Source organism: Pyrgilauda ruficollis, unplaced genomic scaffold (assembly GCF_017590135.1).
Source record: "Pyrgilauda ruficollis isolate IOZ18807 unplaced genomic scaffold, ASM1759013v1 scaffold3, whole genome shotgun sequence".
In the NCBI taxonomy this organism is placed as follows: Eukaryota; Metazoa; Chordata; class Aves; order Passeriformes; family Passeridae; genus Pyrgilauda; species Pyrgilauda ruficollis.
This window is the reverse complement of record NW_024524377.1, coordinates 16,530,349-16,552,216: the sequence shown is the minus strand read 5'-3', so window position 1 is coordinate 16,552,216 and position 21,868 is coordinate 16,530,349. Positions and strand designations below refer to the sequence as shown.

Here is a 21,868-nt window from a genome sequence, read left to right as displayed (position 1 = left end):
CTTCTCTAATTACCAAAAAATAGTTGTCCTGTGTGGGTTTATACTACAAATGGATTTACAGGTCATTGCTTAGTGATAAATTGTAAAAACAGTGTATGTAAGTAAAAACAAATTTATAGGATAATGGATGCTAGCTTTCTTCCTCAGTGACTCTCAGAAAAAGTAAAGGAAAATAGAATTGTTAGAGGCTGAGTTTTGATGAACCAGATTTTCTCCCATTTTTAACATTGGACATTAAAGGTGTCTGCTTTTTTCTGCATTTTGGGGTTATCTTTCTGTAGTTCTGAATTGTTTAAGTTCTATGGCTATGTTTATATTTTATGTTTTCTGTGAAATCTGTCATTTTAGCTAGTTTATTTACCTGAGAAGGGATGGAGGGGAAATTGAGTGGTGATAGTGCTTTTTGGGCAATTTCGGCTGTTTGAAGATGCTGCAAAACATTTGTGAATTCTCACTTCAGATACAGGTTATGCAGTACATAGAGTCTCTATTTCCAGTTTGCACTAGATGGCAATGTAAAAGAAAAAAAAATTCCAGAATGTCAGTTGCTTTCTGTGCTGCCTGTTTTGTCCTTGCTGGGCATCTACAGAGTGCTGATGCAGGCAAGACTGTTTGGTCTGGTTGGGTTTGTATTCCTCCTTTCTCATATATCTATTCTTAACCATTTGTATAATGCAGTGTCAGCCGTGCTTTATAAGTATTGGTTTTGAATGGTAGATTCAAAACCATATTCATCACTATATTTAAATGTTCAGTTTAAATCCCCCTATGTTCAAATATTATTAATCGTCCTATATTCATATATTATGGGCTGTTTTGTCAGCTTGAAAGGTGCATTGAGATCATCAGCTGAGAATGACAGCAGGTTGATTGAGTTGAGTGTTTTTCCACATTTCTGTCTCTTTTCCAGATCTCAGTGCCTGGCTATCCTCATGGTAAAAAGTATCTCCTTATACCTAGTCAGAACCTCTCTTGTTTGTAATTGTGCCCATTATCAATCATTCTTCTGCCATGCACAGTTGAGAAGAACCTGTCTCTGTCCCCTTGATAACTTCCTTGTTGTTACTGGGTGCTTTCTACCAACTCCCCCCAGAGGCTTCCCTTTGCCGGGCTGAACACACACAGGTTCCTCTCGGCGCATGGTGGATACTCCAGCCTCCTCATGACCTTGGTGACCCTGTGCTCCATTTTATCCATGTCTGCTTGCACTGAGCTGCCAAACCTGGACAGAATACACTTCCCTTGCCCTGTGAGCTGGCCCCGTGTTCCCGCAGCCCTGGAGGCTGTTAGCCTTCTTGGGTGTCAGAGCACACTGCTGACTCAGCCTCTCCAGCAAAATCCCCAGTGCATTTTCTGCACAGCTGTTGTCAGCCAGTCACTTCCCAGCCTGTGTCACTGCAAGGGGCTCTTCCCTCCCAGATACACAGCTGCATTTGTCTTTGCTGAATTTTGTGTCTTCTGTCAGCCTGTTTCTCCAGTTTGCCTAGGTCCCACTAAATGGGTCCACCTTCTATATCCTTCCCTAATTCATTATCAACTTTCTAACTGTATTATTCTTCTTTTTTTCTTTTACTTTAAGGACATCACAATTGTTAATCATTAATAACAATATGTATTTCTCTTTTTCTGAAGGCTACCACCGTATAATTAAAAGAAAAATTCTGTAAAGTTGTTTATAGTACAGCAGCTGTTAGAACATTGTAATTGGAGCACCTATCTTCTTTTTACATGCTGCCTTCATATTTTCCTGGGATGTGCTAGTTAATGTTGCTCTGACTGCAAAACTGCCAGAAAGCCTTTATAAATGTTCCATTTTAAAGGAGACAGACTTTGTCTGATTGCAATCTACTTAGTGAATAAGAGGAGTTTTAAGTTTTGTATTTTATATCTCTTACCTATCCTGGAAGGCTATTCAGTGAGCAGTGACTCAAGAAAAGAATATGCAATTCATGTTCTAATCATTGTCCTAGGATTTTATTTTTGCAATGTGTTTTTATTTTGTTGCCCAGAGAAGCTGTGGATGCCCCATCCCTGGGAGTGTTCAAGGCTGGGTTGCATGGGGCCCTGATCTGTTAAGTGGCATTCCTGCCCGTGGCAGGTGTTTTGGAAAGAGATCTTTGAGGTCACTTCCAATCCGAGCAAATCTATGCTTCTGCCAGTATTTGAACCCACTGTTGGGAAAACATTAACGGGAGATTATGAACATTCAAAACCTGATGACTTGAACATAGGTTCATCCTCAAAAAACCCCCAAAAAAACTCCTTTCATTTGTGAACATGTTATTTTTTTATTTTTTTTTTTTAGGTCATTTCTATCGCCCAGAAGGAGCAAAGGATTTTCTGCTTTGTGGCAATAGCTCAGATGCAGGGTAAGGTACACTGAAAATTACATACTATCTGTCTAAACAACGTGTAAAAAATATCAATCTAAACTTTAAAAAGATAATTTAGTTACCTAATGTCACAGTTAATAATAATATGGTCATGGTTCCTAGTAGCTAGACACTTGAATGAGTGAAAATGTTAAATGACAAAATACTTTGCTGGAAATTTGTTTTAAAAGCTCATACGTAACTAGAAAATTCCACTTAGCAGGTAGACCTTGTGATATCAGTGACTTAAGAACATTGTTTGCCATGGGTTTCCTGCTATTTCTCAACCCTAAAATAGCAATTATATAATAACCATATCATATAATTCTATATGCATATGAATTATCAGTCCATCCCTTGGTTTTGGTTGGTAATAGCTTTAAACACACAGAGTATTTTTGTAAACACTTAACTTATATATGTAACTATGAGATAATTTTGTGTACGTGTATAAATGCACATCAAACAGGTGGACATACCTGAGGAGAAATCTTCATAGTGTTTTTTATAGAGGTTTTGGGGACAAGAGCCTCTTCTGTCCTAATTGAAACAGTGTGCTTACGTTTGATATCAAGATTGCATCACCTACTCTCAAAACCAATATGGAAAATTTCATGAGATAGAAGTATCCCTATGCTGGTTATTTGGTCTTGACAAATTGGTAGAATTTTTCAATTAGGCTCACAAACATGAAGAAGCCAAAAAATCTGGTATGCCAACCTCACTGACAAAGTTCAGCATAAAATATGTGTGCTGGCTATCTTTTACCTGCATGGAAGTATCCACCTATTGAAATCTCTGTGTTAAGTACATGTATTATTTTCATTGAAAAGATATTTGCAGAGGTAATATCAAACTGTTGATAATAAACTTCATTTTGTTTAAAATTGTGAAAGGCGATAGAAGGAAACGCTGTCATTCCTTGTTTGCTTGCTCTGGATTATTCTTTAAAGAGCAGCCTTTTAATTTCCCCACTAGTCTTTGAATTGTTTTAAGCCATAAATAGCAGCACCCTCCACAGATGAAGCTTCATAAGAAGCTAAAGAAACAATACTTTAAAAAAAAAAAGTGTTGTATGAAATTTTGTATGGATTGTTTTTCTTTTTCTTTTTTTTTTTTTTCCCTCTTCTAGTAAATGCCCAGAAGAGTTTATCTGTGTGAAAGCTGGGAAAAACCCCAACTATGGATATACTAGCTTTGACACATTCAGCTGGGCTTTCTTGTCACTGTTTCGACTGATGACACAGGACTATTGGGAAAATCTTTATCAGTTGGTGAGTATATTGTAAAAGCTGGTTAGTGTATTACTGGCCCCAAATCAATCATGGAAGGGCATTCTTATTTATATTACATACCATTGCTATTGTTAGCCATTACAATTTATCAAAGGAAGCAAATTCAGTTGCAAAACTAAGCAGACATGGACACTTGATACAGAATCTCATGATTTCTGAGGAGTCACATGAGGGGTTTTTGGTCCTTAATTTAAGTTTTACAGTGTGTGTTTCATTTGGTGCCTCATGATATTTTCAAAAATGTCAATATTGAGTTTAAATTGTAAAAAGAATTCATGATAGCAAAACCTGAACCTTAATTTCAGTACCTTGTATCTTTTATAACTTACAAATTAACTTTCTTACAGTAGCTTTTCAATATATGGTGTGTGCAGATGTGTTAATTGTAATAAATACTGTCTTCTAATTATCTAGTCAATTGTGCCATTTTTAACTGATTTGGTTATTTCAAAGGGAAAGCATGCTAATACATGGTAAGCATTCTATGCCTCCAACCTGTGATATGTGACTTACATTAAGAACTCTGATCCCGCATACTTCCCAAGATTATTAGGTATTGAAAGAGGTTTGTCACAAAGCAGCACGATCCTTAGGCATGTTTTCCACATACAAGAATGCTCTCTTTATTTTGATTACTTTGTAATTCAGAAAACTTGTATGATTTTACTGCAGAAGGAAAACCAACTAAGTTTTGCACTTTTCAGTCATTAATGCTTATGAACTGCAGGACTGATGCATTTCTTCACCAGCTGATTGATTTCTCTTCTCCTCCTGTAGACACTACGAGCTGTTGGCAAATCATACATGATATTTTTTGTTGTGGTTATTTTTCTGGGTTCCTTCTATTTGATTAACTTGATTTTGGCTGTGGTTGCCATGGCCTATGAAGAACAAAATCAAGCAACTATTGTTGAGGCAGAGCAGAGGGAGGCAGATTTTAAACTGAAGCTTGAACAACTTCGGAGGCAGCAAGAAGAAGCTCAGGTATTTTCCATCAAGAATCTGGGTCTTAGAGTGTTCCTTTGCATGCTATTTATTAAAACAAAACAAATAATTAAATTTACATATTAAAAATCTCTTCTTTAACATACCTTGCAAATACTTTAGACTGCTTTTTCAATGCCACTTTATTGCATTTATAATATATAATAACTAAAGTGTTAATGAATTTCTGAACTGAGAGCAAAAATAGCATCCAAATAACAATAATATTTTTAAATAAATCTCTCTTATCTTGGGGTAGTAGCTAGTAAACTGTCATGATAATTTTCCAAATTCTCATCTTAGAAATAATTTTAATACTTTTCAAGCCTTGATTAGAGTGTAAAATATTTTCATCTATAAATTTTTTATTCATTCTTCCTACTTGTGCTGCTACTAGCAAATCAAAGACTGGAAGCAGCTTAAGGACGCTACTTACAATAAAAGGATTAGTTTACTGAATTAATACAGACTGAAGTGTGACTGTTTAACTCTTTTGTTTGCTGTTGCACTCACTCTAATTAATAAATTTAATAATTTTCAAATATTTTCTAATGAACTTTTTGGCAGTAGATGATGCGGGCTGACTGCATGACACGGATGCTAAGTAGAACTCCATTCGAATTCCATTCATACTGCCGAATTTCATTTGTAGCTTTGCACAAATCCAGCTACACTGTTTACTAGGAGTAATTTGATACAAATCTTAAGAACAAGGGCTATATCCGTCTTTAAAAATAGTGTGATTTATAAAGCATCTTGTTAAATAATTGCTGTGGCAGGCAATAGCAGCAGCTGCAACAGAGATGACAGAGTACAGCTGTGAAAGTGGGAATGCTGCACCCTCAGATAGTTCTTCAGATGCATCCAAGCTTAGCTCAAAAAGTGCCAAAGAAAGGAGAAATAGAAGGAAGAAAAGAAGGCAGAGAGAGCTCTCTGGAGAAGAGGATGACATCAAGGATGAAAAGCTTCCAAAATCTGAATCAGATGGCAGTATCAAAAGGAAAGGTTTCCGTTTTTCTTTTGATGGGAACAGACTAACTTACGGGAAGCCATTTACATCACCCCACCAGGTACTGTGAGTAATGCAATTATAATTTTTGGAATTGGTGATATTACTGTCATATACAACAAACTTCACTGCAACTTTGCAATGTAAGGCCACAAAGGAAAAATAATGTAGCATTCTCTTAAATACCGACTTGCAGTTGGTATTATTTTCTTGAGTGTACATTAAAAAAGTGTTTTGTTGTCTCTCATTTTATTATTTAGGACCTTAACATGTATAGCAGCATTGCATTTTCCTAGTTAATCTGAGATAGAAATGCCTTCTTAATTCATAAAAGAAAAGTTTAAGTATAATGTATGATTTTAGAAGATTAAAGGTATTGATATTTTTTAATGTAATGCATGATCTTTGTGGATCATTGGAGTTTATGTAAATCTTGGTTTTTCTCTTTAAAGCAGAGCATGAAACAACTATGGCCTTATACATGTTATTTTTTTCTCTTCAGTCATTGTTTCAGGTACACTGTAAATTTACCCATTCAGTTGACTTTCATCTGTAATGCATCTTTGAGATCAGCCTGAGACAGTGTATAAAAGATAACACTGGCAAATTCCTGGGGAATATAAATTATTGTTGTATACAGACATGCATTTTGGATACTTATAATCTTCAGACCATCATTTTTTATGTTTCCTTTGCAGTCTTTGCTGAGTGTTCATGGCTCCCTGTTTTCTCCCAGGCCTAGTAGCAGAACAAGTCTTTTCAGTTTTAGAGACGACAGAAGAGAGAGGGGATCAGAAAATGACTTTGCTGATGATGAGCACAGCATGTTTGAGGACAATTCGAGCAGAAGAGGTTCTCTGTTTCTGCCGCGCAGGCACGGAGAACGGCGCAGTAGTAACATCAGCCAGGCCAGTAGGTCATCCAGAAGGCTGACTGTCTTCCCAGTGAATGGGAAGATGCACAGCACTGTGGATTGCAATGGAGTGGTTTCCTTGGTGGATGGACCACCAGGTCTGTTGTCTCCTACTGGACAACTTCTGCCAGAGGTGATAATAGATAAACTAACGACTGATGGCAATGTAAGAAGTTTAAAATTACTCCAGGTTTCATGGCCTTTCTTTATTGCATGGACAATGTTTCAATGAAATTATTGATTTGAAAATGGAGGAAGTTGTGAATGCTTTTGCAGATCTTACTGTAATGAAATGGGTTTGAAGTGATTCAGTCAAAAGTGAGAGGCTGAAGCATGAAAGAGAACAAAGTAGTAAGTTTTTACATACCTGCAAAGAAAAGATATGTGTACATCTGCTTAATGAATCAGATTAGTAATGTTCCATTGCTAAATCTGTTTTAGAGTGCACAATAGGATGTCCAACTCTAAGCTTCCTGTACATTATTAGATTAAATTCTTTTTTTCTTTATGGTTTTAGCCTCCTTTTAAGTGTATTTTCTGATTCTCTGTCAGTAATATGCGTGTGTTCGTACATTTGGTATTGTGCAAATATAGCATAGTCTTAAAGATTATGTTGATATTTTAAAAGTCCTGAAAGCATTTTTAACTCCTGAGTTTCAAAGACTATCTGAGTTGCTTACTGCCTAGGATCAGGGTATATTTAAAAAAAACCCAAAACAACAAAAAAACCCCCAAACCAATAAAACATTTTAATTCTGCTTGGTTTTTCCTTTTCCCTCAGTCTGCTTTGGGAATGGAGAAGCGACATCTGCATGTTTTTTCCTAAAAATGTTATTTTACTGAAACAGAAATTTCTTTATGGGTCATAGCACCCTAAAGTACATCAGCCAGCTTCCTTGCAGTTATCAGCCAGATGCCTTGCAGTTACAGTCTTCTTGCAGTGTATTATATGTTTATTGTCATGCATTTATTTAATGGACGGAAAAAAAGTCTGCCCATCCTTAGCATTCAAAAATTCTTCATAACTGAGATGTGCTCATTACTATAGTTATAACACAGCTTTCATTTTTAAAAATAAAATAATGTAAAACAAGTATTTTTGGGATCAATTAAGTCAGACTTATGCTGTTTCTTCATTTGAAATTCATAAAATAAATCAGAGTTGATAATGATTCAATTTAGAAAAAATAATTTAAACAAGCTTTGAATGGGTATAGAGATTAAAATTGATCTTTAAAACTTTATTTTATGGAATAGTTGCTGCAGAATCTTCCTAGCATTAATTGCTTGTTAGAAGTATCTTGTGAATAAACTAGTTTAGAATGGAAATATTGGTAGAGAAAGTATGGAACTGGGAATTGTTTTTACACAAGTTCTGCAAGTCTTGCTTTGTTTGCGTGGCTGTAGCCCCCTCCAGAATTGATTGGTGTCTAAAGTGGATTAATGTTATTTGAGTATAATGCTGTAGAAGTATGGGAACTAAATATCCAAATGTTTTTCTTAATGTTTTAAAAGTATTAATTGTATTAGGAAGTATATAATGAAAATAGTAATTAAAAAAAACCACAGTATTTCTAAAATTGAATTTAATTTACAAACTTTTTTTTTTCCTTTTATATTTTTTTATAGAGCACTACCACAGAAATAGGAATAAAAAACAGACGTACAAGTTCGTATCAAATACCAATGGAGTTGCTGGAGGACCCCGATTTAAGGGAAAGGGCCATGAGTCTAGCTGATGTTATCACAAATAGAATGGAAGGTGTGTTATAACTGTAGACACTTGAACTTTCTTGACATAGTCTAAGACTTGCTTGAAGGTATATATATCACAATATAAATACAGAAGAGAAAAAATATGTAGCTATTGTAAATACATAAACGGAATAACAGGAAAAAAAGCATGTACATAGTGAAAAAAGAAAGGAAGGAATCTGATAAGCAGGCTGATGTAAAAAACTCTTTGTAATTAAAATGGGTAATATGTATATGTTTTATGCTAGTAATTCAGCTTAGCAATGCAGTTATTGGAAGAAATGCCTTGTGATACATTTGCCACTAACCATACCATAAAAATATTAGAGACAGTTCAAGGCCAGGCTTTAGTTGATAAGGAGAAGAAAATTTGTACAAGGATTGCTTCAAACAGTGGAATGACTACTAGTGAAAATAATGAAAAAAGCTTGAATAATTTTCAAAACCTTTTTAAGGCTAAAATTAATGTTATTTTTTCCTGAAAATAAGTACTCAGGCATTTAAGAGGACTTTGAAGTTGAAAGTTTTACTGAAAAAAAAGATCCATAATCTTAAGCATAGTTCTTATGGTTTTTGTGGTTTTTTAAACAAGATCGTATGTTATTAAAAATAAACAAGTTTTTAAATAATTTGCTCAGAACAGTTGAGGTTTTTCTTTTAGTATTCTAAAACCTTTTGTGTCAGAAACAATATATTAATCCTGGAAATCTGAGGATGTTCCTCCAAGTATCCTTAGTGGTTCCAGGTATAAAGATTAAAACCTGAAAAAGCAGATAAAAAATTGCCTTCACATTCTCCAAAATTTGTTCACTATAAAGTTCTCTTTTTCTCCAGAACTTGAAGGATCGAGACAAAAATGTCCACCTTGCTGGGATAAGTTTGCCCACACTTTCTTAATTTGGGAGTGTTGCGAGTCCTGGTTAAAAGTAAAGAGTGTAGTTGAATTCATTGTAATGGATCCATTTGTTGATCTGGCTGTCACTGTTTGCATAGTTTTGAACACACTATTTATGGCCATGGAACATTATCCAATGACTTCACATTTTGAGACTGTGCTTACAGTAGGAAATCTGGTAAGTCCTTCATTCTATGTAATTTTATACAGTTGGAACTCGTTTTCTCTTTGGAATAGAATTCCTTTTATAGTTTTTGTCATCCTGTAAAATAAATGTTAAAGGTTTAATTGTACTAAAAATAGTCTGGATATACCACTTGGAATATGTTGTATATATGAGTATTTGAGAGATATTGTATCTTAGTTTGTCTTCTGTATTACTACTTCTACAATAGAGTTTCCAACAGCCAGAATTTGAATTACATGAAACTGAAAGAAATCTGACATACTTTTGTTTAGTGTTACAAAAAAAAAGTAGGAGTCAAATAAGTTTTGTTTTTTTTTTTTAGTGTAAGTACAATTTATAACACAAAAAGAGTTCAATGCTATTTTGGATTATTATTTTTCACTGCTATTTTTATGTGTTGATTTTGTATTTCCTTGAAAACCATTTATTTGATTGGACCATAACAATTTGGAAGGCAAAGAATGTGTGACTTATTCTAAGAGTATCTGTTGATACAGCTGGGTTTTTTTCCTTAGTGGACACAGTCTGTGGGTATGGTTTGGTGAGGTAGCTTTATTTGCTTTATAAAAGCAATAATACGGGTATATTATACTTACTAACCTATGCTTATTCTGAGTGGTTATTCTGGTGAGTATGATCTAGAAAAATAATAAAACAATTTGGTTATTAGAGTATATGATATTCTAATACATGTTGGTAACAGACTGAAGTACAGAGTTGAAGTATCAGCATTTAAACTGTATGCAGATATTTTTATCCTATACAGATATATTTCACTGTTTTCTCCTTAACCTGGAATTAGAGATCATTATGTGTAGAAGATAAATATTTCATGCTGCTGTTTAAAATATATGCAGGATGTCTTTGAGGAAAAGATAGGGAAGACAAATAGATGAGGATCAATAGCTGTTTCAGAGAGCTGTCTTGTGGTTGTGTCTGTATGTTTTACCCAGGAAACTCCCATTCCTACCTTTCCTATGTAATGGAGTAATTTAGTATGTGTGAATATAAGTGTTCCTTCATGCCAAGAATTTGTGTGTGCTCCCAGTCAACCAGTATGCCATTATGACACTGGTATGGTTTCAGCAGTTGCTTTCTTCCTTTTTGGACTCTGTAGCTCTGCATTTTAGAGACTGTAAAATGATCCTGATATTTTGGAACTTTTTTGATGTTTCTTGTTAATGATAGTAATTTATGTAGTTTTGTAGATACTGGTGATCATACATCTACAGTAAATACAATGAATTTTATTTCAGAGGTCTTGTTTGCCGGCTGCTTCAGAAGATATCAGAGGCATTCAGAGTCAGAAAGAAGTTTTATTTAGGCAAGCCTTGGCACAATTGACCTTTTTTTTGGCCATTAGAGAAGATAAGCTTACTTGTGAGTTCTTCTAGAGACTTCATTAATAGTACATCACTCCAATTTATGACAAATTCGTGTTTTCCCACACACCTTTGTTAAAGCAACTTACGTTCTAACAAGAGCAAGTGTATTATCTTGCTGGGGAAAGTTCCTTTAATTCGATTTAATTAGATGGATGGCAGATAAAAGCAGCAAAGTGGAGGCCTCTTAGGAGTAGCTTATTCTTCAGTAGACACTAAATGTATCTTTAACTGATGTTACATATTTATGCCACAGCTCATTTTGATATTGCTACTTACCTTCTCTGTGGGGCTCAGCTTGTGATAATTTTACTTAGTGACATCCTGCTGTAAGAGGGATGTTACTTCAGTTGTTCCTTATCTGCAGGTTCAACTTCCTCATATATGATAATTTTACTTACTGACGTCCTGCTGTAAGAGGGATGTTACTTCTTACTTCAGTTGTTCCTTATCTGCAGGTTCAACTTCCTCATATTCATCCATAAAGTAACAGTAAAATCTTTTTCTTCAGGTTTTTACTGGAATTTTTGCAGCAGAAATGGTTCTCAAGATAATTGCCATGCATCCTTTTAATTATTTCCAAGTTGGCTGGAATATTTTTGATAGTTTTATAGTTACTCTTAGTTTGGTGGAGCTTTTTTTGTCAAACGTGGATGGATTATCCGTTCTCCGCTCATTCAGATTGGTAAATAATACATCTGCATTAATTAATGGATTATGTTTGTATTTCAACTCTATTCATATATATGACACCTTTTCGTATGCTTTTTAGTGAGTGACACAGGATGTATCTGCAGGTGTGTTTTAAAAATTATTTATCATTGAATACTGTGTGCCATTTTACTGTTCAGAAACAAGTACCCTTTCAAGGGAAAGAGCTGTAATTTTATTGTAATTGTTTAAACAATGAGTATGAGTAAATGAATGAGTATGAGTAAATGAATGAATGAGTATGAGTAAATGAATGAGTAAAGTTCAGTAAAATGCACTGTTTGTTTAGTGTATATTGAGAAGTAGAAAACTTTGTAGTCTTGTTGACTTCCATATTTAGAAATAGCAAGAAGTCTAGATGTGTTATTTTAAAATGTAGGAATTACAAAATTCATGGGATTAATAAATTTTTTCAAGATTGATTTTTATTTTCCCCTTACCAAAAAGAAAAATTCTTTATTTTATTAGAAAAATATTTTTATTTTCATTTGTTTCTACACGTAATGTCCAAGGTGTATGTGTTCAGAATCCACTGTCTGAACAAATACAGCCAGTGTGCTGTTTGTTTCATATGGAAAAGAATATATATGCTAAAAAAAACCAAAAAAAACCCCCAAAAGAACACCACCACAAACAAAAACTCCACGGGAAGAAAAGAGCAAAGTCTAAAATTTATTACGTTTTAATGAAATGTAATATTTACGTTTTATGAAATGCTATGAAAGTTATGGTTGTTAGATCATATTGATGTTTCTTTTTGCTGTTGCTGAGAGTCACTAGTTAGTAACACGCTGTCATCTCTATAGAATTTTTGTAACTACTGCAAATAATGCCTGCTTTTTTTTTTTCTTTTTCCAGTTGCGAGTTTTCAAACTGGCAAAATCTTGGCCAACTCTAAATATGCTGATTAAGATTATTGGCAACTCAGTGGGGGCTCTGGGGAATCTGACCCTGGTGCTGGCCATCATCGTGTTCATTTTCGCTGTGGTTGGGATGCAGCTCTTTGGGAAGAGCTACAAGGAATGTGTCTGCAAGATCTCCAGTGACTGTGAACTTCCTCGCTGGCACATGCACGACTTTTTCCACTCTTTCCTGATTGTATTCCGAGTGCTGTGTGGAGAATGGATAGAAACCATGTGGGACTGCATGGAGGTTGCTGGCCAAGCCATGTGCCTTATTGTTTTCATGATGGTCATGGTGATTGGAAACCTAGTGGTATGTAGCCAAAATAATTTTACAATTAATTTAGAATATGAAAGGTAAGAGAATCAGTAATTAATTATGAAAGTATTATTAAATGTGATTTTAAATATGATTTTGTTATTTGGATTTGTTATGAGTATGGGTTTTGAAATGGAATTTTCTGTTTATTAGATTTCTGATCCTATCTAGAGTCCTCAGCTTGGAGGATGACCCCCCCCAGGGGTCTGGAGTGCAGTTCAGAGGGTGTGGATGAGAGCATGCACCTCCAGGTGTTCAGAGTGTTGTGGGCTACTCCTGCTTACCTAGACAGGGAGAGAAGAGCAAGGGCACCCTCAGTGTTGGACTTCCAGAGTGGAAGTTTCCTATTTGCAGAGGAGGATATAGCAGAGCCTTTTCTCCCTAACCAATTTAGTCACTGCTTCAAATCACACACAGGCAGGTTGTTGGGCCTTTTTTAAAATCTTTTTCTGATCTCTCCTGTCTAAATTAGTGCTGTTGCATTCTTAACACTCTGAAGTATATGCCATTTTGAGACCTGCTTGCTGCACCGCCAGCATTTTACACAAGTGGAGTAAGGAAACTTGAATTAGAAGGAAAGTTGTTATGCAGAAAAAAACCTAGCTTCAATTACTTCAGGTTTTCTTTTGCTTCTTCACTTTTTTGCTTGCTATTTCATAAGGGCTTTCTACAGAAACTTCTAACATGGCCTACATTATATCTGCTTTTTTCTTTTTCAGAGGACAGCATCCGATTAGCACTAGTTTGTATAAATTTTTCTTTTTAAATGTTTTATATTTTTTAGTTTGCCAGTATTTAAGACATTAATTGCTCTGCCTATTGCTCCACTTTTCTCAATCCTTTGTTTTTAAACATCTCTGGTTTAAACAATTTTCAGTAGCAGAAGATATTTTAAATTAGCCATCCTCTAAGTATTCTTTAAGAATGAAATTTGTGAGAGGAATAAGGTAAGTATCTTTAAACCAAGCCAGTCCTGCTTCTAGTTGCGCAGCCACTTGCTTTGGGATTTTCTATTAATCTATTGTCTTATAATGAAGAGACTCTGGAGTTGTTTGATTAAACTCCATAAGTAGTTTTCTAAACCAGAAGATTGAACTTTGTGGAATGAAGTATTCGCCTATGTGAATATTTCCACAGTGTTTACTATATTCTGATTTTATTCCGTATCTCTAGGAAAACTTCTTAGATGAGCAGACATCCCTGCTGTATGTTCAGGGCCGTTTTATCCAGTTGTCACTCTGCATTCCTAAAACATTTTTTTGTCTTACCTTCCAAGCGGATAGAAGAGCTGATTTGAAGATTTTAAGAGCTGATACTCTGCTGCTTTGGCATTTGAGTTCCTGGTAACCTCTGGGCTTTTGTAACTGATATAGGTTCCATGTTTTGTCTTGCTGTGGGAAAAGGATAACTTGGGGATTAAAAGACAGGGTACATTCCTCATTTTTTAAGTCGCATACAAAAAAAATTATTTGTGTGAGTTTGGACCAGCACGTAGAAAATATGTTGTAAACCTGTTGAATCTGTTCAGACAGTACCAAAGAATCCTTAATTTTTGACCTTCTACAAACATAAGCAATGTAAAGCCACAAAATCCCCTGTGTTGAGGTATAGGGAAGGTATTTTACTTAAATTGCATTTGCATTTTATTTACCGTATACTTTCACAATCATTACTGTAGATGAAAACACAAGGCCAGTGTTCATAATGGGATAATAAGAAGCATGTGGATGAAAAATGGAAAAAATCTGCTCTGTTGTCTTTGCTTTTTTTTTTTTTTTTTAAATTAGGTACTGAATCTTTTTCTGGCCTTGCTGCTGAGTTCATTTAGTTCAGACAACCTTGCTGCTACAGACGATGATAATGAAATGAACAACTTGCAGATTGCTGTTGCAAGAATTCAGAAGGGAATAGATTATGTGAAGAAGAAAGCAGGTGAATGTGTCCGAAGGTCTTGTTTGGGAAAACAAGCTGCTGTAAATCAAAGAACAGATCAGTTGAATGATGAGGGAAACCGTTGCATTTCCAACTGTACTGTCACTGAACCAATGATAGATACAAATGATGGCAAAAATGAAAATGGAATGGCCACTATTATAGGTGGCAATGATTATACATCATTCATAAACAACCCAAGCATTACTGTTACAGTACCAATAGCTGTTGGAGAGTCTGATTTTGAACGTCTGAATACAGAAGAGTTTAGCAGTGACTCAGATTTGGATGAAAGCAAGGAGGTAAAATTTAAAAATTTCTTATTTTAGATTAACAAATTATACTAACGGTATTGTTTCATAGTGTAATTCTTCCTGCTTAGAAATGCAAAGAACTGCAATTGTAACCCAAGATTCTTGGGCTGTACAGGGAGTGAATAATCTGAAGTGGGAAAGTAGAGTTCGAGAGAGTAGGAAATCCTGGAAGAACTGTATAAATTTATGTGAACCTATTTATAAAGATGTTTCAAAAGCAAACTACCAAACTGTTAGTTGAATAGAGAAATTAGTATATATGTACAGAACAAGCAGTGTCAAAAGACTGGGTTTTTTTTATAATAATTATGTTTCTGTGAGCTAAATGTAAGTAAACTGCTATTTAAAAATATTAACGAAGATAATAATAAAGAATATTAATACTCTTAAAGGAAAATCAGCATTTCTTTTACTGAATAAACTTAACAGAGGTGCTGACTCAGACTCATGAGAGCAGTAGCAACAGTTTTCATGTTCTGAAATCAAAATAATGGGGGGAAGCCAAGGGAGCAATGTTTGTATTATAATGTGAATGTGTCAACTAAAAACTTAAGAAAAAAACAGAATTACTGAATGAAAAAATACTAATTTCTTACTTTTTTTGGGGAGTTTTAAACCAGTCATTTTTAACACAACTGCCTGATTTTAAACTGGGTCATCTCTTGGACTGTAGTCATTTGTCAGCAGCTTCAGTCTGAGAAGAAAAGCAAAATCATGGATTTCAGCAGGATTTTGAAAGACATTAAAAATTCAAATTGGAATCTGTGGCTCAAGCAGACGGTGTCTGCTATCACCACCTCTGGCACCTGAAGACACGAGGACATAAATAGAATATCATCGCTTGTGCAGACAGCTGTACTCCAGTCTGGATTGCTTTGTCTGGATTGCTTTGGTTTTTGGGGTTGTTTGGGTTTTTTTGTTTGTTTGCTTTGGATTTTTTTGGGGTGGTTTTTTTTGTGTGTGGTTGGTTTTGGGGCATTCAGTTGATGAGTCTGAGAGATTTTTGATTGGTTGTGGGCTTTTTAGGTTTTCAGGTGTTTTGTTTTGAACTGGCAGTTAATTTGCCAGTATAACTTCCAAAGGTTAGAAGATAAGTTTGTTCCTGGAAGCATAGTGATATTAAATTTAGAAAGGTGTAACAAAGTACTCTTCAGGTGTTTCTTTTATTGCAGATTACAGTGTTCAGTAGTATTTTACTTATTTTTGTTATTTCAGTAGATTGTTTCTTGATCCTTGATTTGTTCCATCTACTTTTTGGAGATTGTATTACTGCAGATGTTACATTGACCACTCAGTTGAGAAGACTGTAGATTGCTAAGAGGCTTTGTTAAAGCAAAGCAGACAGTATTATTAACCCATTTAAAATAGAAACTGCTGTATGTAATGAAGCTATAATGTTTGCTGAATAGCTACTATAACTTTTACATATTATTTATCTGACTGAAGGATACTGGATTTTTTAGTATTTTAATAAAACTTGGGTTTTGTGGGAGGAATATTTAGTGAATCTGGGTAATTTAACTTGAAATCTACCACTTGCCTGGAAATTAACCTTCAGTTGAAGACACTTATGTCTTCAGTATTTTATATTTTAGAATTGAGTGACAAAATCTGTGCCTTCTTACCTCTGATATTCAAGATGATGCATGAGCACTAAGTCTTTTATGAGATGCTGTTACCTAGTATCAGTTTTGACTTGCTCAGATTTGGAAAACTGGCTGACAACTGGCAACCACAGGAGGTACATAAACTAAAAAAAAAACACCCCATTTCATGTACACTTATTCATAGTGGGTAGGGAAATTGTCTTTCATCTTGTAGATTAGTTCAGCTCTTTCTTTCTGACTTCCCCTTCAAATGGAGCAGTTTATGTTGGAGTTGTTACGTAGCTACATTATTTGATGAATCCTTGAGAAGCCATTGCGAAGAAGTGAGTTCGGATTTGTACCAGAAGACAAGTTGAGGAACTTAGAGGTTTATTGCTAAGCATGAGGTTTTGTTTTTCATTGCTGTGTCTGCTACAATCCATAATGCATCTTGAACTGTTTGAAAGTTTTTTGAAAATCATTCAGTTAAATATTTAAAGATGCTGGGAAAAATTTCTTATGCAGAGGTTTCTGTTTTTAACATGGTATGATTTACTTTTTGTTTTGCCTGCAGCTCTTTTCTGAAAGAAGGGACCTAGATGTATCCTAATTAGCATCTAGTGAAGACCAGTAATAACCTTGAAAATGAAATGCAAGGAGAAATGTATTTCTGTTGTTTTAAATGTCTGGAAACTACTATGTAAAGGATACTTAAAGCTGAAATATTGTGGGTGCATCTGTATGTCTTTTTGTTTGGGCCTCTTTTTTTTTTTGTTTCTGAAGGAGGAGAATTTAAGGGTGAAGGGATTTTTGGTGGTGGTTTAGTTTTTTGTTTGTGGGGTGTTCTTTATGTTCAGTCCCAAGTCCAGTATACATCTATGAGTTTCAGATGTTCTGCTAATTTTACCTCTTCCATTATATATTTGGTTGTGTCTAAAGCTCTAATCCACACCTAAAAATACTATGTTTTGCAAATGTGTGCCATATCTAGAAAACACATATTTTAAGTAAGTAGGAATCCACACTTCTGTTTCCAGTACTCAAACAACCCCAAGGGTACCATATTTTAATTTCATTGCGTGCCATTCTCTCACAGGAGTAAAATCAAGCTGGATCAGTCAAGACTGGTGCTTTTAAACCAGACAGAGCAACGTGTCAGCATGTTTACACAGGTTACCTAAACAAATCATGCATATGATTATCATACATAATCACTTCTGAGATTGATTGGCCTGCATGCTACTCAGCTCCAGTATCTTTTTCCCCGTATGTTGCAATGTAGTGGGAACATGTGCAGCGCTCTGTAAGCTGAGTCCCACGACTCACATCACAGCATGACCGAGGGCAACACCCACGCCTTCTTCTCTCCTTGTTACATCATTGGTATTTTCTGTACTTTTTCTATGGCATAACATGCATGCTTTGTAAGTTTTATTGTTGTTGACTGAATGATTAAGATCAGCACTTTTCAAGATCAAAAGAGGTTAACAACCTATGATTTTATGCCAACGGAAAGGTTGTCCTCACTTGATGTTTTCTGTTCATCTGTTGTACTGTGTTTTTAGCTACCATGTAATTATGAACATTTTCTGATCACGTTCATTTGACCAATGCCTCTGTAATATTACATATATACAGTTACTTGTATGCTAAAATGTTTATATCTTTTATATAAATAGGTTTGTGTTTGTTCACAACATTTCTGTAATTCAGTTTCAGTTTTCTCATATAAGAGAAGCTAAATTATAGGATGAAAGATGCACTCTTAGGAACAATCAAATGTATGTTTTATACATATGCATAGTTCCTTTGAATATGGATGTAATGATTTAGTTATAGTCTAGTCATGAAGTTTATATATGTCTGCAAGGTTGGAATGTAGGGAATCATTTATGTAAGTTTTGTTCTTCAGCATAAATAATTGTTTCTTTGTGAACATAATCCAGTTGCTTTTTTTTTGATAAAGACAAACATAAAACATTAATCAAAAGTTCTATACAGGTGTCTAAATAAATATGGATGGTTTAAAACTATATAAATAAGGATGTTCAAACAAGAGAGAAATAGGAAAACTTGGGATAAAGATCAAATTAAAACAATTTTTTAAAAAGAAAAAATGGGAGCTACTATACTCCCAAACCTCTAAATTCAGAAACTCTAGAACCATAAAACTTACAAAGTTTAGTATTTAGCTTAATTGTACTGAGCTATGCATTTCTTATTCCTGATGATCTCTTCCCTATAGTTTGACAGTGCTGTTCTTTACCATTGAGATAATCCTTTTGCAAATACAGCTTTTATTTGTGTGGATTTGTTGTGGAATCATTATATTCCATATATTCTTTTGCACTGTATTACATATTGGAAGTATTTTAGGTCTCTTCTGTGTCCGAGGGGGCGGTAAACTGTTCAGAAGGAATAGAAAAATATCTTTCTAGGGATTTTTTAAGCTGTTTTTGAAAAGGCACTTCAGTAGGGAAGAGTGGAATGGTAATGTCCCATCCTAGTGATCCCAGGTATTAGGGGCTGAGTCTTCTTTGATGGATATTGATTATGTGACACTGCTCCTAACTTGAGCTTCTGCTTACGTGAGTTTGGACAAGCATAGAGCAGCATGCAAGCGAGTAAACTGGGAGCTTCCAATCATTTGACTGAAAAATACACAAATCTTTTTCATTTGGATGTCACTTTGTCTTACTTACCCTTCCCTGCATAGTAAGGCAATGCTTTTTTTCTAATAGATACGTATTCCAATTTTTCTCTAAGTTAATGCATTCAATCCAGTGCTTAGTGTACATTCAATGTGGCCTTCTTACCTCTGCTTAGTAAACTGAACAGCAGCTAAGGGCCCTAGAAGTTGACGGATGAACATTTCTGTCTTTCCTGAAAGTTCTCTTCCTGGAGTGATTCCCCAGATCAGTTAGACTTCTGCAAAGACTTCTGTTGTAAATAGCAAAGAAGCTAGCTTTCTAATTTTTAATTAGAGGGAGAAACTCTTCTATGCATACTTATTTTTATGATCACTTTTTTTGGTGGTGTTGTTGTTTGATACCTGCATCTTAGTGAAAATTATGAGCCCCTCACATAAAAGAGAGAGCCAATGTTTAATTAAATCTGTAACTCTTTAAGCAGTAGGATTATATTCTACATCATCTTTAGAAGAAAGAGGAAACCAGACTACCTGGTTTATATCAAAATAGTTCATGTAATCTCTAGTTTTATTTCTAGTGTAAATAGAAATGCCTTTTGTAATTAAAAAGAAATTTTAAAAAGGTCTAACCTCTGATTCTTCTACCATGAATTATATGAAATACATAACTTCATGTTCTAAACATACTGATTCTTTTCAGTCACTTTTGTGTTTGTGGTTGTTCATCTTTTATACTTTCATTTGAATTCATGTCATGTGCTAAGCTTACAGTTCAAATTACTTAGGGTAGTTCACATTGCTTTAAATTTTTATTAATAATATGACGCAAAACTTCTTTAATCTTAAAAGGTATATATTTTTAAAATAATAATTTGACTTATTTAATTAAATGTTTTAGTTTTCTCACCACCACTGCAACATTTTGCAATATATATGCTATGTCATGGAATGATGAAAGCAGCATAATAATAGAATTGTGGAGAGCGTATTGTGCTATCCCTGGGTTCAGTAGAAGTAACGACAGGAAAAGTTGTTTGCTGTGAATATTGCTGTTTTGAAATTATGTTGCTTAAAAAGAAAAGACATCTTTATTGTAAACATTAGTAATATGGAGGTTCTTTTCCAGATAATAAGTTTGTAAAGTAGTAGCAAAATAGGCAATATAACAAAACCATTTTTAATTTAAACTAATGCAGAATACTGGGTTACTTATTGTTATTATATTGTCTGTCTTCATCCACAAACATAAAAATTGTTTATTACCAAAAATAATCTTGTGCTTTCACAATTTACAATTGGGGTGTAAATACAACTTGATTGGATAGCAAATTGTCTGCATTTATCTCTTAAATATCTCGTATTCATAAAAATCTAACTAAATTAGTAAAAATGGTGTTGATTTGACAAAACCAAGGTTGTTTTATAAAGTGTGCTTACATCATTCCCTACAGACATTTACTTGTGTGACTTCATTACTGGTGTTTTATACTTCTTGATAATAGCATTAAAATGTCAGAGAATGCTGTGACCAAAACTACTCTGATTTAGTTTGGTACTCATACTTAACTTCAGTGTACAGGACACCACATCTTCCCTTAAAATCTCTACATCTCTGCAATACACAGGCAGATTACAAAATAATATATTAAGGCTTATTCTTGTATTGGAATGGGGCTGGGGGTTATGTATATGTTTGTTTTTGTGTTTGGGGATCATTTTAATAATGTGACTTACATAATATTAATTATTTAAAAAATAAAAAACCAAACAAAAAAACCCCCAAAATTATCTCTGGGTGTTGACTGTACAGGTATGTGTACCAGAGTAATGGGTAGTTTCAGAATGCACAATGTACTACATATGTGCATTGGCAGAAAAGAATGCAAATGAATGCCAGTTGAAATGTATAAGAAAGTAATAGTAGAAAACAAAATAAATAGAATATGTATCAGCAAATCAACGTGGTAACAGTTAACTTTCATGGAATTTCAGGATTTCTAAAAAGATTCCATGCTGTGCAATCTCTAGATAGAAAGTGGACAATTTATGCACATTTCAACAGCATTGACTGCTATGTGTGGGTGTTTTTTTTGTATTTCTGGTGAAAAATACTGTTCTTATTACCAGCACATGGTGTTGCATGCTTAGTTAATTACACTTCTAAAAATAGAAATATTAATAAAGTAAAAATATAATTTATTTTCAGAAGCTAGATTTTTCCAGCTCATCAGAAGGAAGTACAGTTAATTTAGCTGTCTTTGGAGAAGAGAAAAGTGAAACTGAACCAGAAAAAGCATCAGAAGTACAAGCATGCTTTACAGAAGGTATGGAAATAAAATTTGGACCTAGCAATTACGTTTTGTTTGTTTGCAATAAACATTGCCAGTTCAACTTGCTACAGCAGTTCTGGATCCTAATTCATCAAGTCTTAGGGTATGATTAATTTTGCCTGTTGTAGACAGCAATACTGACATCTATGAAGTACTGTTTGTTAAAGCAAAGTTCAATATGTGTGTATGTAGTAGTTTTTAATATTTTAAAATAACCACTAGGCACAAATCTACAAGCTTAATCTCAGCAGACAGTAATTTTGTTGCTTTAAATTACTTTGTCAGTAATGAAATCTGCAAGATCAAGCCCTCCACTAGGTTCGCTTCACTGA

General features: G+C 34.5%; 1 protein-coding gene across 10 annotated transcripts in view; it reads left to right on the top strand.

The window, feature by feature from the left end:
• LOC121356485 (sodium channel protein type 2 subunit alpha-like) overlaps positions 1 to 21,868 on the top strand; it is a 44,780-nt gene that overhangs the window by 7,608 nt on the left and 15,304 nt on the right. For 4 of the 10 annotated variants that reach the window (XM_041472969.1, XM_041472964.1, XM_041472963.1 and 1 more), the window contains exons 7-17: positions 2,306 to 2,369; positions 3,505 to 3,646; positions 4,445 to 4,651; positions 5,431 to 5,721; positions 6,359 to 6,706; positions 8,203 to 8,335; positions 9,163 to 9,401; positions 11,304 to 11,477; positions 12,362 to 12,718; positions 14,512 to 14,958; positions 21,413 to 21,530. In XM_041472969.1, the coding sequence (XP_041328903.1) occupies positions 2,306 to 2,369; positions 3,505 to 3,646; positions 4,445 to 4,651; positions 5,431 to 5,721; positions 6,359 to 6,706; positions 8,203 to 8,335; positions 9,163 to 9,401; positions 11,304 to 11,477; positions 12,362 to 12,718; positions 14,512 to 14,958; positions 21,413 to 21,530 (2,520 nt within the window). Of the gene's footprint in view, positions 1 to 2,305; positions 2,370 to 3,504; positions 3,647 to 4,444; positions 4,652 to 5,430; positions 5,722 to 6,358; positions 6,740 to 8,202; positions 8,336 to 9,162; positions 9,402 to 11,303; positions 11,478 to 12,361; positions 12,719 to 14,511; positions 14,959 to 21,412; positions 21,531 to 21,868 lie in introns of all 10 variants that reach the window. The other 6 variants (XM_041472960.1, XM_041472961.1, XM_041472962.1 and 3 more) reach the window with 3 other exon arrangements.